This window comes from Camelus dromedarius, chromosome 17 (genome assembly GCF_036321535.1).
Source record: "Camelus dromedarius isolate mCamDro1 chromosome 17, mCamDro1.pat, whole genome shotgun sequence".
In the NCBI taxonomy this organism is placed as follows: Eukaryota; Metazoa; Chordata; class Mammalia; order Artiodactyla; family Camelidae; genus Camelus; species Camelus dromedarius.
In genome coordinates, this window is record NC_087452.1 from 11050620 (window position 1) to 11066839 (window position 16220).

At 40.8% G+C, this 16220-nt stretch overlaps 1 protein-coding gene across 3 annotated transcripts in view; it reads left to right on the forward strand.

Moving 5' to 3' along the window:
• The first annotated feature begins 2506 nt into the window (after positions 1-2506).
• The window catches only part of IL5RA (interleukin 5 receptor subunit alpha), a 35502-nt gene continuing 21788 nt past the window's right edge, over positions 2507-16220 (forward strand). For 2 of the 3 annotated variants that reach the window (XM_010985000.3, XM_064496302.1), the window contains exons 1-8: positions 2515-2609; positions 3849-3983; positions 7708-7792; positions 9324-9469; positions 10510-10648; positions 12170-12323; positions 12398-12585; positions 14633-14778. In XM_010985000.3, the coding sequence (XP_010983302.1) occupies positions 7720-7792; positions 9324-9469; positions 10510-10648; positions 12170-12323; positions 12398-12585; positions 14633-14778 (846 nt within the window). In that variant the 5' untranslated portion in view covers positions 2515-2609; positions 3849-3983; positions 7708-7719. Of the gene's footprint in view, positions 2610-3848; positions 3984-7707; positions 7793-9323; positions 9470-10509; positions 10649-12169; positions 12324-12397; positions 12586-14632; positions 14779-16220 lie in introns of all 3 variants that reach the window. The other variant, XM_064496301.1, reaches the window with a different exon arrangement.

Consider the following 16220-nt stretch of genomic DNA (forward strand, 5'->3'; position numbering starts at 1 on the left):
CCGGCCTTGGCCGCCATGCAGTTTGCTCAGACTCTCGGGATGTCAGTGAACGTGATGAAAGCGGATACTTGAAATGCGCCTGCGCAGTAGGTCTCGCTTTCTCACACTTTTGCGATCACGTGAGAAGAAACATGTCCTGTGTAGTCACCGCTGGTTTCGTGTGAACAACAAATGCTTGGAACAAACCTGAACCTTCTCTGTGATCCAGAGCCCAGCCAAATTTAGCCAGACCCCAGTCAAAACTCCGATGCTTGGGCAAGAAATAAATGCTTATCACTGTTTCCCACCACGGTGTCTGCGGTTAGCGGTTGTGTAGCAACAGCTAACTAATTACACCTACCACTGAGAGATAACCACCCCTATCAGTGTGGTCTTTTGATAAAAAACACAATTATGAAAAAAAAATCATGTATTTATATGTGACTATTTATATTCCTCGCTTTTACTTAACATTTCTCTGTAACACCGTTTATAAGTTTTTGATAAACGTTCCCTGTAGTGATCCCCATATTTCAACCTTTATAATTTATACGCCTCTCTCAGCCATTTCTATGTTACTTTCACTATTACAAGTGGAAGTACAACGAACTGCACTCACTCGCCCTGTCTCACATAAATTTGGGCCTACATTTCATGTGATTTCCATGGAATGGATTCCTAGAAGTAAAGACATTCAATAAGCTCCTTTAACCGGATTTCAAGGTAGAGCACTGAATCTCGATTTCCAGGTCATTATTATTCATATTTTCACCTCTGCTCTTTGGCTAAACCCAGATTGTGTTTTGTTTCTTAAGAGATACAGGCAAATTTGATAGCACTTTTCAAAAAAAACATTTTTGTGAATTCTTCCAGTGTGCTCCATTATACTGCCTTTGGACATTTACAGTTTATTCTAAAGAAGAAAGCTGTTGCCACAAAAAATAAACTATACCAAGCCCTGCTTCTATAATTTGCCTTTGGGCTTATTTGGAAATAGGGCGTGGAGACAAAACTGTGAGCACATTTGCTTTTGTTTTTAGTATTGGCATAGTTGATAAAGTATCATATACCTAGGATGATGGTAGCCAGGGTCATAGCCAGGTCTAATTTGCTTTATATCTACAACAGTGCCTGGCATAGTGCATAGGTGCACTTAACAAATATTTATGAAATAAATGAATATAATATAAAAATAAATTAATAATAAAGATAATGTTAAAACAGACATTCAGGCCAGAAAGTTATTGGCTCACAGTGATTAATAACTATTTTTAAGGTTTCTATAGTGACAGACATGCTACATCTAAATTTAGATGTAGGACTTTAAAGAGTAGACCAGATGGCCAATGTTATATCTACACATTTCTGGGTGCTTCTTAGCAAACAGACAACTCTCTCTGTGTTCCCTCTTCAACCTTCTCTTTCTCCAAGGAAAATCACATTTTTTTTCAGGTCATCTGGTAACAACTGATCCAATTTCATTTTGGCAACTGCTAACATGATTACCTTGGGAAGCCCACTAGCCATTCTTGTGCACAACTTAACACTGAGCCTTCCAGGAAGTCTCCAGGGTGCCCATCATGTGTCATCTTGCAAACTGAACCCCGATCTCATCTGGCCATCGCCTCTCTCTGCACCTGCTCTCTGGGGACCTGGGCCCCTCTGTTTCCACTTCTGCACTGGCTTTCTCCAGGGCTACCATCACTCACCCTCCTGGGACTAAGCCTGCAGGAACCCTTTCAAAGGCAAAGACTAGCTCCTAGCTCAGATACTTTAGGCTCCGCTCTTATCTATTCACACCATGGGCAACATCTTTTTTTTTTAAAGTCAGCTTTGTGAGTCAGTCACCTGGAAATTCCCCAGGCCAAAATGGAACAGAGGACAGGAAAACCCAACTAGGTTTACTTAAATTAAAGCATACCAAGGAGAGGACAGCTGAGGTGCTACACTGGGAACCCAGAGATGACAGAAGAGAGAAGGTCCTCGGGGAGTGCAGAACAACACAGCTACTGTTGTAATTAGTACAGCATGGGTCCAGGCTACTGACACCAGCTACTGGTCACATCCCGAAACTCTCCCTCCCCTGCCCCCTCCCCCAGCACACATTTATTGGAGGGCGCAGGACCTGCTAAGAAAGCAGAGAACGGCTAAGGCACACACAAAAAAACAGAAATGTAGTGCTTTAAAATGCCGGCAGAAAACTCGATTACCTTGCCACCCAGGAGCAAATGTTATTTTCAACTCCTGAAAAGAGCAAAACATTTCCAGAGAGTGAAAATGCAGTTGAGACAGTTCATCAGATAGTGGCTATCAGGACATGAGAGATCCTTTCACTCGACAGCAGTTTGCTCCTTGGGAGTTTTGCTGAAGGCCAATTCATAACTGCCCGTTTACAAATGCTCCTTGATATTTGCTTAGACAAGCCCTGTTGCCTTCCCATCGCAAAGGAAACCGGCTCTAAGTTTTTAACCATTACAGCTGCAATGATGAAACAGTGAAGAAGACCCGCCTCTAAGTCAACAAGTGCACCCAGAGAGATAAGGTTCATTTTCATGCCCTGCGGCTGCTGCTGATGGCGTGGCCCTTGCACTTCTCAGTAAGTGGGGATCCCAGGCTGATTTCATCGCAAAGTGAGCAAATGCCTCTTTCTCTATAACGATACTCTGTGTTCCACCTCTAACAATTTCATTACATGGGGTCGGAGGGGCAGGAGAGGAAAAGTGAGAGAGAATGATTACTGAATATATGGCAAACTTTAAAATAAAGAAAAAGGGGAAACAAAACCCCTTATAACTCTATCATTAGTGGGGGCAGAACTAATAATGGTGCAGTAAAGACGGATCAAGCAGGTCATATGGATTTTGGGGACAGCATTCTACTCTTGTGTGCTGGCTCCATAACTGAGGTGTGCACATCCGTGTCACCGGGGGGCCACATTAAAAGAAGACCTGCAGTTTTGGTTGATGCTGATATAAGAGACTCCTTTCCTCCCACTGCTGCAGAAATTCTAGCAATTAAATGAGAACAAATATCCTGCCAAGATTGCTGAGGATTTCTGTGAATTTAGAAAATAGGGAATAGGATGTAACAAAATACCTTGATGAAGAAGTTCCAGAGTTAACTAGGAAAATTACAAATTAAGAAATAACAACAACAAAAACAAGATGACTGCATGGCATCTAACTGAAGGCATTCTGCTTTTTGTTTCTTCTGGGGGTTCTGGTATTTTCAGAATTGTTTAGTTTTATGTAAAATGTACAAAAATCTGAATCATGTCACTTTTGTGTTCCCTAATCCAATTATTCAAGCAGAGCAATGTAAACATATTTTTACATATACAGAAGAAATGGATGGAATGGAAAAAAAAAAGAGAAAGAAAGAGGGAAGGAAAAAAAAAAAAAAAGAAAAATCAGACTCTCTTAATATTCCATGAGCCTAAAATTAATTAACACAAACAACTGACTGCTTTTATAGCCATACTGATTAATGTATTTGATATACTCAATTTAATGAATTATCATGCTGAAAATTCCACTACCTGATACAATTTCTATTTCTTGTGAAAGAGTATGCCCTCTTTCACAGTTATTGAAAAATATGTTAATGTATATAGCTATTGTTAAAAGTTTGCATTTCAAACATAAAGTTTTGGAAATCAAATCACCTCATTTGCTTTCATTATTGAAATGCTGCTTGGGGAAATTTTTAGGCAAGGTACCAAAAGTATCATACCTCCCCTCCGACAGACCAGGCTTGTTACATGTTTCCAGCCTGCTGTGCTCTGATCTAACATGTCCTTCTGCTAGGTTTTACCCTACCTGGCTTGACTTGTTAAGGGTTGTGTATTAACTTGCCTTTATTCTGTACAGGGTCAGGCATATGTGGCAGCTGCCCAGTGCCTGACACTGTGCTAGGTGCCATAGCCACAGGCCAGGACATGATGGACGTGGTCCTGACTCCCTATTGAATACAGCCGTTGGAAGCAAGAGGATCACAGGAGACAGGTATGCCCAGGAACAGGGGAGCGTGGACGTGGGATGACATATTGCACTACGTGCAATTTGGTGGAAGATACTTAACCACTGGGAGATTTGCAGCAAACTCCTTCCAGCATTTTCCAAATACTCAGGGTGGCAGCACTATTTTGACCTTGGTTAAGAGTATTTATATCTGCAGTAACCGTTTGAATTCCGGAGTTATATTTTAGGACTATTTCAGAAAACTAATCAGAAGTAGAAAAAAAATCACATGTCTTATATATGGTCCTTCTTACTCATTTATATTTTGGGGAGTGTGCAGAGTTTTTCACTTGGGGATAATGTACCTAGCTAAACATGTCATTTGCATTTTACACCTTGGTTTATTTATTTATTCTTCATCCCCCAAGAGGTAGAGGTTTTACTGCTGATTACACTGTATAGGGAAAAAAAAAGAGGAAGCAAAAAGTATACTCTTTACTTTTTAAGGGTTTAACAGAGCATGAATCCTCTCAGTAGCTTTTTCATTTCTGTGCACTGAGGTTAAGTCTGGAATTAGTTGTCACCACAAATGACTCAAAAAGTCTCTTTAAAAAAGGCAAATACAACTTTGGTTATAAAACAAATGCCCCAGACAGCAAAATAAGTTGAAAAGAAAAAAAGTGGGGAAAATATTTATAAAGGCTGAACTTCAGCAGAATTTGACCAATTCCCCGGAACCCTGGGGAAATTCATCATTGATTGACAGAACTTCACCTAACTTTCTAGAAACATCTTTAGTGCAAGAGACTGGCCTCCTGTCTTCTCCCAAGTTTCAAAGAATGTAACACCTCCCAGCAGCCAGATTCTCAGAGAGCACTCGAGGAATTTTAGATCGACTCTGTGAAATGTCACAAGAACTGGTCGAGCGCCCAGGGTCTCAGAGCTGAGCGTACATTTTTGACAATTGTAGGTAGACAATTCTTATTGGCTTCATTTGCTCAATTTGAGTCTTATTTTAACCATTTAATGGTTTTCTGCTGGATTTGAATTGGTAGCCATGAGAAGAATGAGTTGAACATGCCATTTCGATATATTTTTTTTAAGGTACTTACATAGCCTACGATACAATGAAATATTACCTGGTTGACATCTATGTAATAGTCTATCTTTGGATTAAACAGATGGCCCAAAGAGATTCAAGCTGTTTTTCCAGTAGGGGAGACTGCCAGGTCTGGGACCAGAAGTTTTAAGGGGACATGTGCAAAGGCTGGAGGTGCTTTCTGGGAACCAGCAGAGCAAACAGAATTATAGAAAATATGGGGTCAATTGCCAAAGCTCCAGCAATACCCAGCCTTGAAGGGAACTTATCTGGCTCACAAAAAAATGTCTTTCTTGGTAATATTTAGACTCGCACTTGAGTATGTTGTGTTGTCTACAGGACAGCTATTTTTCTTTCAAAATTATCATCCCTTTGAACAGAAAATATCACAATAAAAGGTGAAAAAAAGTGTGGCTGCTTTATAGCAAAAAAAAAAAAAAATCATCAAAAAATGTTGCATGATCAAATTTGAAAAATCATTCTATTTTCCGCAGCTATAAAGTCAGAATACATAACAAATTCCAGGGAAGAGTCCTTGGTTACATGAATATTCAATTATCTCCCCACTGAGACATTTTATAGTTTATTACTTCCACAATTTAATGGCAAAGGATAAATAGACATTTTTTATTCTTAAAAGTATGATTATTAACACACTAGTTACTTTGCCACTCAGTAAAAGTCACTCAGGAGTATCAATTTTGAATTTTTTTCTGACCTAGATTTCCTATTAATGACAATTACTGTAAAGTTAGAACATAGGAGATATTATTTCTGGAAATGCTGACATTTCAAAGCCATCACCTTCTTAATCTGAAGAGAAAGGTCCTTTGTTGTTGTTTGTTAAGGATTTTTTTAATCTCTGCGTCTCAGGCTTGAATTCCTTAATATTCTCATGTACTGGAACTTTAACAAAAAACTGAATGTCCGCTTTTATTGTCATCATCGTTTTAAAAATTCTTTTTCTATATCGTGTGAAGGCATCAGAGAGAAAGAAACAATTATTGTTATCAAAAGTGGCATAATTCTGATTAGTGATAATTAAGTTTATTTGAAAAAGGAATTAAATGATTTATATGCTGTTTCTGTCTTCTACGTTGTGACATTTTACTAATTTCAGTAGTAAGTTAAGCAGTGATCATTGTAAGTTAAGTTCTAGTAAGTTAAGTAGTGTAAGTGAAGGAAGCGTGTTTTTGGTACTTCCTGAACGTATCCATTTAGCCAATGTCTATCCTCTGTGGTTCTACCAGAATTTTCGTTTGGAAAATACAAAACCACTTAAATACATTTTTAAACTGAAAATCAAATCATTTAAATTAGTATAAAACACAGGTTTTAAAATTGGAAGATCTGGGGGGGAGGGTATAGCTCAGTGGTAGAGCACGTGCTTAGCATGCACAAGGTCCTGGGTTCAGTCCCCAGAGCCTCCATTAAAATAAGTACACAAATAAAAACCTCATTATCTCCCCCTCCAAACAAAACAAAACAAAACAAAACAAAAAAAATTGGAAGATCTGTGATTGGAGCTAAGTTCCTTTATTTACCAGCCACATGAACCTTGGCAAATGATTTCACCTTTTAGACTCCTTTCCACCACTGTAAATTGGATGATAACTACACACCAAATCATGGCGGGCGGAGGAGGGGAGTGCCTGAGAGGTAACGGGAAGACCTGCTCTGTAAGAGCAACGGCAGCACACAGCAGGTAGAAGCCGTTTGTATTGTTTGTTCTCTTTCAAGTTCACATGAGAAGTGACTTGAAATTTTCAGATGGAACACTCAAGATCTCTAATCTACAATTCCCAACAAGAGATCCTCAGCTCTCTTCTCTGACATGTTAAAAAAAGATGCTGAAGTGACCCGGCCACTTTTCCAGACTGCCGCACTTGAGTTATTATGACATTGCTACTCTGCATTCGTTTTCACTGCCTGCTTATTTCAAGTAGATAGAAATATTGTTTGCAGTTTCTCCTAGGCCTGTAACTATGTTTTCAGTTCCTTTTATGGCTGGTTCCTTTTGGGGTTCATCAAAAAATTCAGCCTCTCCAAAGCTCCAAGTACCACAAACTTATTCTAGGTTTGTGATACAAAGTTTCCCTTTGCCACTTTAAAATTGTTTCAGATTTAAGTTTCTTGTCAGGTTGGCTCATACTTAAATACTCATTAGTGGAAATGATACTGGGATTTATTTTCAGTCTGATTAACTGTGCCTAGAACTCTTACTGCTCAAAGATCTGCTCTGGTCTCCCACTGAAGACCAACCCTCTCCTGCTTTCTCTCCTCTCTTCTGGCTTTGCATGTCTGTGTATGCCACCAAGAATGCCTACCTCCCTTGTGTGTGTGCCAAGAACTCTAGTTAGTCCTTTAGGACTCAGTTCAGAAGTCTTTTTGCTCCTGTTGGACCCAATACACATCTTTATTGGAGCAGCTTTTAGACTGCAATGACAGTGATTGATTTACATTTCATCCTGCCCCTCGGATTCTGGATCTGCACTGGCAAGACAAAGTCCAAGGTTTATTCATATTTGTATTTATAGCACGTCACTGAAAGGTTCACAGTCTTTGTTAAATGGCCAAACGACTACATTTTACTTTATAAAGTAGCTGTCGGTTTTTCTTAAAAATGACAACCAGTGGCCACGTGCATTTCCATCTTTCTGTTTTCTGTAGGATGTGATCATCATGGCACCTGCATTATTGATTCTTTTGGGGGCCACAGTGACACTGCAAGCAGACTTACTTCCTGATAAAAAATGTAAGCACCATCTATTAAATTCAATAATATTTCTTTAAGTAAGTACATTACAAAAAGGATAGCATTATTTTCTCCTGGCTAATACCTCAATTAAGAAATTATATATGATTTTTTTTAAGAGGGAAAGACTGTTGATTCTTATCAGATTACAAGCTTAAACATAGCATATTTAAAGAAAGCAAAGTTGGCTGAAATGCAAATTTTATGCTGCAGTGGGAAATCCTATTCCAAGTGTGCATATACAGGTCCTAAGGATAAGGCTGGAGCTGGTGGCAGCATTTGGAATGTCTTCCAAATCATCACAACCAAAGAATAACAAGCTTTTACTTTGTTTGGTTCAGAAACTTGTTGATCAATGGGCTTGATGGGATGATAGAATTTAAGGAAAAAAAGAACTGGCACATGGTTCCCCAATCAATGATGCCTAAGAGAACTTTCTGTGATAATGACGATGCTCTTTATCTGTACTGTCCAAGGATAAGGGAGTACTGAGCTCTTGACATGGGGCTCATGAAGCCAAGACAATGCACATTCGATTTTACTCACATTAGTTCAAATGTAAATAGCCACAAGGGGCCGGTGGCTACCATGGTGGACAGCGCAGTACAGACAGAGCCCTGGAAGTCTGTATGCGACGAGTGTGGGGCGGAGTCGTGGGAGGCTATTAAATATTAAAGGTCAGTGGAAACATCCCGATCGTGGAACAAATTAATCAAAGGAGGCTTCATAATTGTATAGTATTGTCCTCATTTTAGAAAAAAAAATTAAAAGTTGTATAAACATATGCTCAAGAAAAAAGATAACAAATATATCACAAGTTAATGCCATTCTGAGTGGTAGAACTGTGGGTGAATTTTTTTTCTTTTTTTTTTTTTTTGTGCTTTCCAAGATTTCTAAAAAGAATAGGCATTGATTTTGTAATTTAAATGAAAGCTTTCGTTTTGAAGGTGATGTTAGAGAGTGGTTCATTAAGAGGAAAAAACTCTTCTATAAATGCCTATTTGAGTAATTTTGCTCACAAGTTTTTTGACCTTGAATCATGATAAGAAACAAATCCATTTTACATCATGTACCAATGTACACATACAAATATGTAAGTACATTGATATAATGGAAACAAGAGTTTTGTGAAATAGCACTGCTTCTTGTATTTGATACACCTCGTATTTTCTGTTCCATTTTCTTCCATGTCATTGAAAAAAATTGCTAGTCACAAATTAATACATTATCATGGCCCATAAATGGATAACGACCCTTAGTTTAAAAGTGATGGTTATACTGAATAATGATATAGCAAAATATTCATATTTCAATAAAACCCCTGTAGCTCTTACTGGTAAATACCCGGGCAAAGTAAAAAGATAATGAGTTAAAAGCAGTTCTAGAGAAATGTTTTCCAACATTATTTCAGTATTATACATTCTAATAGCCTAAAAAATACTATAGCACACAATAAAATATTTTAAAAATTTTAAGTGCTGTCTATGTATAATTAAACGTTGTGTGGCTTCTTTTTACTTTCGATCAACAGTCTTACTTCTCCCACCTGTCAATTTCACCATTAAAACCACGGATTTAGCTCAGGTTCTTTTACGTTGGGAACCAAATCCTGATCAAGAGGAAAGAAATGTCAAGCTAGGATATCACGTGAAAATAAACGCTCCACAAGAAGAAGACGTAAGTGTTTATTCCGATGGCAATCCTTAGCGTAAATTTTAATTTTGATGGCATTTTCCTTATCAAAGGAAATTTTAAGTTAAAAAAAAAAAAGGAAACCACTAAAGGGCTTTTTGTCATATTCCCAGCAGAGCAGTGTCTCTGCTGAAGTGGCTGAGAACCAGCACCATGCCGGCATTAAATGGTGACACACAGCGTTATAACTTTGGGACAATTCTCCCATTTAAAAATAAAGTTTAGTAATTTCTGAGGTACAGTGGATTAGATATTGGTTTTATAGTTCCTCCGAAACAGACAAAAGAACAAAAGAGAATAGCTGAAAACAGGAGGGGGCAGGGTGCCTAATGGAAGAGGCCAAGTTTGAATCCCAGCTCAGTCTCTTCCTGCCTTTGCAATCTTGGACCAGTCACTTAACCTCTCTGAGCCCCAAGTACACTGCAGGGATCTGTTTGTTACAGCATTAGGTGTTAGCAGATGTGCAATAAAATTAAAAGGAGAAGCAGTTAGTACTAAATATTTTTCAGTCAGTATGAAATTCTAGAGAATTTTCTGCCTAACAAAACACAAAGAAAAACAAAACAAAACAAAAAACACCAAACAAAAAAGTTAACTTTTGTTAACTCTGGGGAAGAGACTGGAATAGAGATGGGGTCAAAGGGAACTGGAGCCTTAATTGCAATATTTTGTTTGTTTTAGTAAGAGGCATGTGTCTGTGTATCCTTGAAGAATTATTACATTTTTATTATATATTTTAAAACATGTACAGATACTAGAATTGGGTAATGTATTTATTCGTTTTTTAAAAGCACTTTATTTTGGTATGACTGGCACGTAAAAGGCTGTAAGTGTACAACTTGATGAGTTTAGGGGTAAGTACATATCCTGGAAATAGTGGCTTGAGTTTTTTTCTAGCAAAATGATTTCATTGTGTTTTGTTCATGTGCCATTTAAAAGGTGGAAGAAAATGCACTTTGGAGTAGAATAGTTCTCCTGAGGCCATTTCCCCGTGACATATCATAACCTGTGGGTTTTACTTTTAGTATGAAACCAGGAACACTGAGAGCAAACGCACAACCATCCTTCACAAAGGCTTCTCAGCCAGCGTGCAGACCATCCCGTGGAACGACCACTCCCTCCCACCAAGCAGCTGGGTTTCTGCGGAACTCAAAGCCCCACCAGGTAAGGCAGCCCTCTGAAAGCCCAGTTTTATATTTCAGATTTTGTAAACATGGGAAAGTCCAAAAAATGACACTTCGTTCTTCTTCTTTAGTCACCAGTTCCTGCTCAGTATTCTTTTACCTCATCAATGTCCTTAGCAAGGCGTTATCATTTCTAGTGTCAAACATCGCATACTTCCCCTCCTCTGGTTCAAAAGCCACAGGGTCAGAAACAAAATCTGGGCCAATCAGCGCCCTCAGACTGGGGTTCGAGGACATCCTTCCACCCCCCCCCACCCCCACCAACATCAGTCCTCTGCTCTTTACAGGTAGATTTCTAGCCACAACCTAAACACCCCAGCACAGTCCTGCCTTGCAGCCTTTGCCTTCCTGGGCCCACCTCCTCCGCCTGCTTTTCTGAATCCATCCTATACTTCAAAGCCCAGATGGAGTCAGACCTGCTCTGGGAAGCCCATTCTATGCACTGAAAGATGCTGTTCCTCCTTGGCACTCATCCATGGGCTACTCATTTGGCAATACCCCATTACATTATCTCCCTTTCACGAGTAAATAGATGTTTACCCTCCCATCCTTGACTGCAAGTCCCTTGTGGGCAGGGCGATGTCTCAGACTTTACTGAATCCAGCAGTTAACAAGCAGGTCCTGCCTCAGATGTCGTAGTCCCTGTTATGGGTGTGGAGTTGGTTTTAATTCTATGACCTCTCAAACCATACTGAAGAACACTACACTGACAGTTCACAGAATACACAAGATGAGCAATCTCAGAGCCAGGGGGAAGGAAGGCACCACCCACTGTCTCTTATTCTGTCCTCCTGTGGAAGGATGGGTTTCTGATACTTAGATCTAGTGATGCTTGTGATGAAAACCCTGGAGAAATACACACACACACACACACACACACACACACACACACACACACACACTTACACACACAAGAAGAAGAAAGAGAGCAGGCCGCCAGGTCCTGGGACATGTGAGTGCACCTGGTAACAACTGCCTTGGCCAGTCTGGCCTGGGGCTGACTGTCAAACCCTCCTCCTGTCATGGCACTGCCGGAAAAGGCCACGCTTCCCGAATTGTGACTGAGAGCAGTGTCAGAAAGATCTCTGAATTCATTCGTTAGAATGTGGTGTCTAGACCACGTAGGAGCTAGGAAAACTGGGGCCCAGAGCCCTAGGGAACAAGGTGTCACAGCTAGTTACTGACATGAGACACCAAGCTTGCTGGATCCCAGGTCCGCATGACAACTCACTGCACTGGCTGTGAACTTTCATCCATCTCTGTCACACAAAAACCCTCCCTGCAGAGCACCTGCAAAGCTTTTGGCGTCGGAAATAGGACTAAGCCATTTTAGCTTTGTCCCCTGGTAACTGGATCTTGGGCAAGTCGCAGGTTTCTATAAATGTGTGATGACAATTGCTTTTTGATGAACAAGATGCCCCCCATCACTAGTTTCAAAAGAAGTGCAAGATTCAGAAGCTACCGTGGCAACGTTTTGTTCCTTTTACTTCTGACCATGTAGGGTCTCCTGGAACCTCAGCTGTGAATTTAACTTGCATCACAAGCACAGAGGCTAATACTTACACACACTTAAGGCCATACCAAGTTTCTCTTCACTGCACCTGGCTTGTTGGCAAGGACGCCCCTGAGGATACGCAGTATTTCCTCTACTATAGGTTAGTACCTGCTTTTACTTTGGTGAATGGGTTGTTTCCTCCAGCCATAAAAACTTACAAGTCTTCCAATGTAGGTATGGCTCTTGGACCGAAGAATGCCAAGAATACAGCAAAGACACCCTGCAGAGAAATACAGCCTGCTGGTTTCCCAGGACTTTTATCAATAGCAAAGGGCGCAGCTTGCTTGCAGTCTATGTGAACGGCTCAAGCAAGGAAGCCGTCATCAAGCCTCTCGACCAGCTCTTCGCTCTGCACGCCATTGGTAAGACAGGCTTGACTCAAAGCCACAATAACCAAATCACAGAATTTCAGCACTGGAAGGGGTTATAAAGATCACCTAGTTTGACCCCTTGTCTGATGCTAAGTGATCATCTGGCCCCGGCTTAAAAACCACGGGGTGGAGGTTTCTCGAGCTCAGCACTACTGATAGACAGGGCTGGCTGCCTCTGTGTGGTGGGGCTGTGCCCAAAGGGGTTTTCAGCAGCAGCTCTGGCCTCTACCTACGAGATGCCAGTAGCACCTGCCTTCCTCACCCCCGAGCTGTGACAACAGTCTCCAGATTTCCAAATGGCCCTTGTAGGGATAAAATCTCCCCCAGCTGAGGATCACCGCACCAGGGAGAGTGAACCCACTGCTGAAACGAGCCTATTTTATCTCTGACCGCCTCTGTGAAATTTCTGCCCATGGGTCCTGTGATGGCTGGGTACCACCCCTGGACAATTCTCATTCCTCCTCCAACAAGACTCTCAACTATCCAAAGGCAGCCCGGTTTCCCAATCTAAGGTCTGTCTTCCCCAGGCTACCAGCCCCGGCTTCCCATGCATTCCTCTGATGGTCCTCCACTGCCCCGGACTGTCTCCTCTGTATGTTCTTGAGTTAGGATGTGTCTCTCAGCGTGTGATTCTCAGATCTAAGCATTATTTAAGGTCTCATTTACTCAGTTCTCAAAACTGAAGGTCTCCTCCTTCATCCTAGATACATGTAGTGATGAAACCCACCAGGAGCCTTTCACACACCATCCCTGGTTGTTAACCTGCAAGATTTCGATGGTGGTGTGGTTACTAGCGTGGGTTGTGGAGCCAGGCTGCCTGAACTTGGACCCTGGCTCCTCCACGGACTAGCTAAGTGACTTAAGACAATCTGATCATTTCTCTGTGCCTCAGTCTTGTTCTCTGAAATATGGGAAGAAATTAATATACCCTACAAGGTCTTTGTGACAATTAAGCATGTTAATAATTACAAAGTGTTTAGAACCTTGCTGGGCATAAGTATCCAATAAATACACAGAATATTATGTAAAGGACATGGTTTGGCATGTAACATCTGTATCTATTTCTATTTTTTATCATCTATTATGTATCAAATGGAGTGTAAGTTTGTTTAAAGAATCATTTGCTAAAGAGGTTATACAGGTGTCTGCAATAGTGCCTTTCTGAGATGACTTACAAACGTCACTTTCACAAAAATAGGCGGTAATAAATGCCGAGGACCTGGGAAACAATGACATTAATGTGAAAATGGACATGACCTGGTACAGACCACAGGTTTTTATTCTCTTGTATGATACTCATTTTATTGAAACCTACTCCTCGGATTACTAAAAGAAATAAACACTCTCTTAGTGAAAAATCTGGGGCTTGGAGAATGGTAGACTCTGGAGCCAGTGGGTCCCATTCTTAGCTTGTGCCCATGAGTCAGTAATGGTGAGATCTAAGTCACAGAACTTAAGACAAGGATACTCACTTAGAAATAATTTCCATCCACATCAAATGGCCATAAAACAATCAAGTGAGATCTCGGGACAGAACTATGGAGTTTTAAGTAAAGACAACAAAATCTTCCCAACAAACCAGAACAAGATACACAAAACAAAATGAAGTGAAAACTGAGGTGCGGAAAGGGGAAGTGATCAGCTCAGTCACACACCTGCAGCACAGAGGCAGCGCTTAGTGGGGGCTTCAGGGCAGTTTCCCTCCTGGATCAGGTGTACCCCCAGATTGGTCCAACCTGAGAAGTAAAAATGGACAGTGAGGTGTGTCTTGCAATAAACTGAAGGAAAAGGCATTCAGCCATTCAATGCCATTTGAAGTAGGACTCCTTGACGTTTACAGGAAAGCCCTCTCCTTCAGCACTGCAAGACAGGGGGGTCAGATGTGAGCCACTGGAGTTCTGTGGCTTGCAGATTCGTTGATCAAATCCTGATGTAAACACTTGAGAAGATGTGTATTAGAATTGCCTTGAATTTCTAAGGAATGTGAGTGGATTGGGTTTATCAGCCCTGATCACTGACCTCTCATTCTCTAACCTAGATCGAGTAAATCCTCCAGTGAATGTCACCGCAGAGATCGAAAGAACCTGTCTCACTATCCAATGGAAGAAACCAGTTTCTCCTTTTCCAATCCATTGCTTTGTTTATGAAGTGAAAATTTACAACACAAGGAAGGGTTTCTCTCAGGTAATTCTTCACCTCATTCTGACATTTGACGATAGATTGCTTCCAGAAACACTTAAAAAATTATCACCAGTGACTGCCCTAGTTACAGCTTGGAACCAACAAGGTCAAAGGAAACTTACATCTACCCAGGTCTGATGGAAATAAATCAAACCTTACTGGCCTTTTGTCTTACAAGGACATACTTTTGGTTGAAAATAATGCAAAGGACCACATAAAAGCTCATTAGCACTACTCTTGGTGAAATGGTACAGCTGCTGTGGAAAACAGCATGGGGATTTCTCAAAAATTAAAAATAGAATTACCATCTGACCCAACTGTTCTACTTCTGGGTACAGATCCAAAAGAATTGAAAGCAGGGTCTCAAAGATCATTGTACAACCACGTTCATAGCATTATCCACAACAGCCAAAAGAAGGAAACAACCCAAGTGTCCCTCGACAGATGAACAGATAAACAAAACGTGGTCTATTCGTACAATGCAATATTGTTGCCTTAAAAAGGAAGGGAATTCTGACTAGTACTACATCAAGGATGGACCTTGAGGACATTACACAAAGTGAAAGAAGCCAGTCACAAAAAGACAAATTTTGTATGATCCCATCTGTATGAAGTACCTGGAGCAGTCAAATCCGTTAGGACAGAAAGTACAATGGTTGCTTTGGGGGCTGGGGCAAGGGGGCAATGGGGAGTTTTTGTTTAATGAGTAGAGTTTCAGTTTTGCAAGATGAAAAGAGTGCTGGAGATTGGCTGCACAATGTGAATGCACTTACCACTACTAAACTGTACACTTAAAAATGGTTAAGAGAGCAAATTCTGTGTTATGTGTATTTTACCGCAACTTAAAAAAACTCCCCTCAGTAGCTCTAATGGACAAGAAGTTCAAAGGAAAAGGAATTGAATGAAAGTCAGTATTTATTGAGCATCAGCTATGCTTTACTATCCTAGTTTATGCCATCCTTACAGTAACTCTACTGTGCAACGATCATTCCCATTTTACAGGGAAGTGTGGCAGAGAGATTAAGTAAGTTGCCCAAAGTCATAAAGCAAGAAAAAAAAAAAATAGACGTCAGGATTCAAGCTCTTGCCTTATGGACAGTGAGCAAAGCAAATTCAACGTGACTGAATTTGGTTTAACAAACATTACGAGTCGGCTTCCTTGGGGGAGACACAGAGACAGGCGCTGCGTCTGCTACCAAGAGGCCTCATCTGTGGGATGCACTCTCCTGGCCTCAGAGCAGCCTTACCGTCCTAGAGGCCAACATGGGTACAGGGGGGCAGGGGCCAGCAAGCTGCCAGGGCCTCTGGCCAGAGGGACTGAGTAGAATCCTGAAGGAAGAATAGAGACTTGCCTGGTGGGAGAAAAAGAGGACTCTTTTAGCCAGTATTTCCCTAGTACATGAGGTGAAAGGCCGGCTTTCTTTTTCAAATTTCTAAGCCACCAT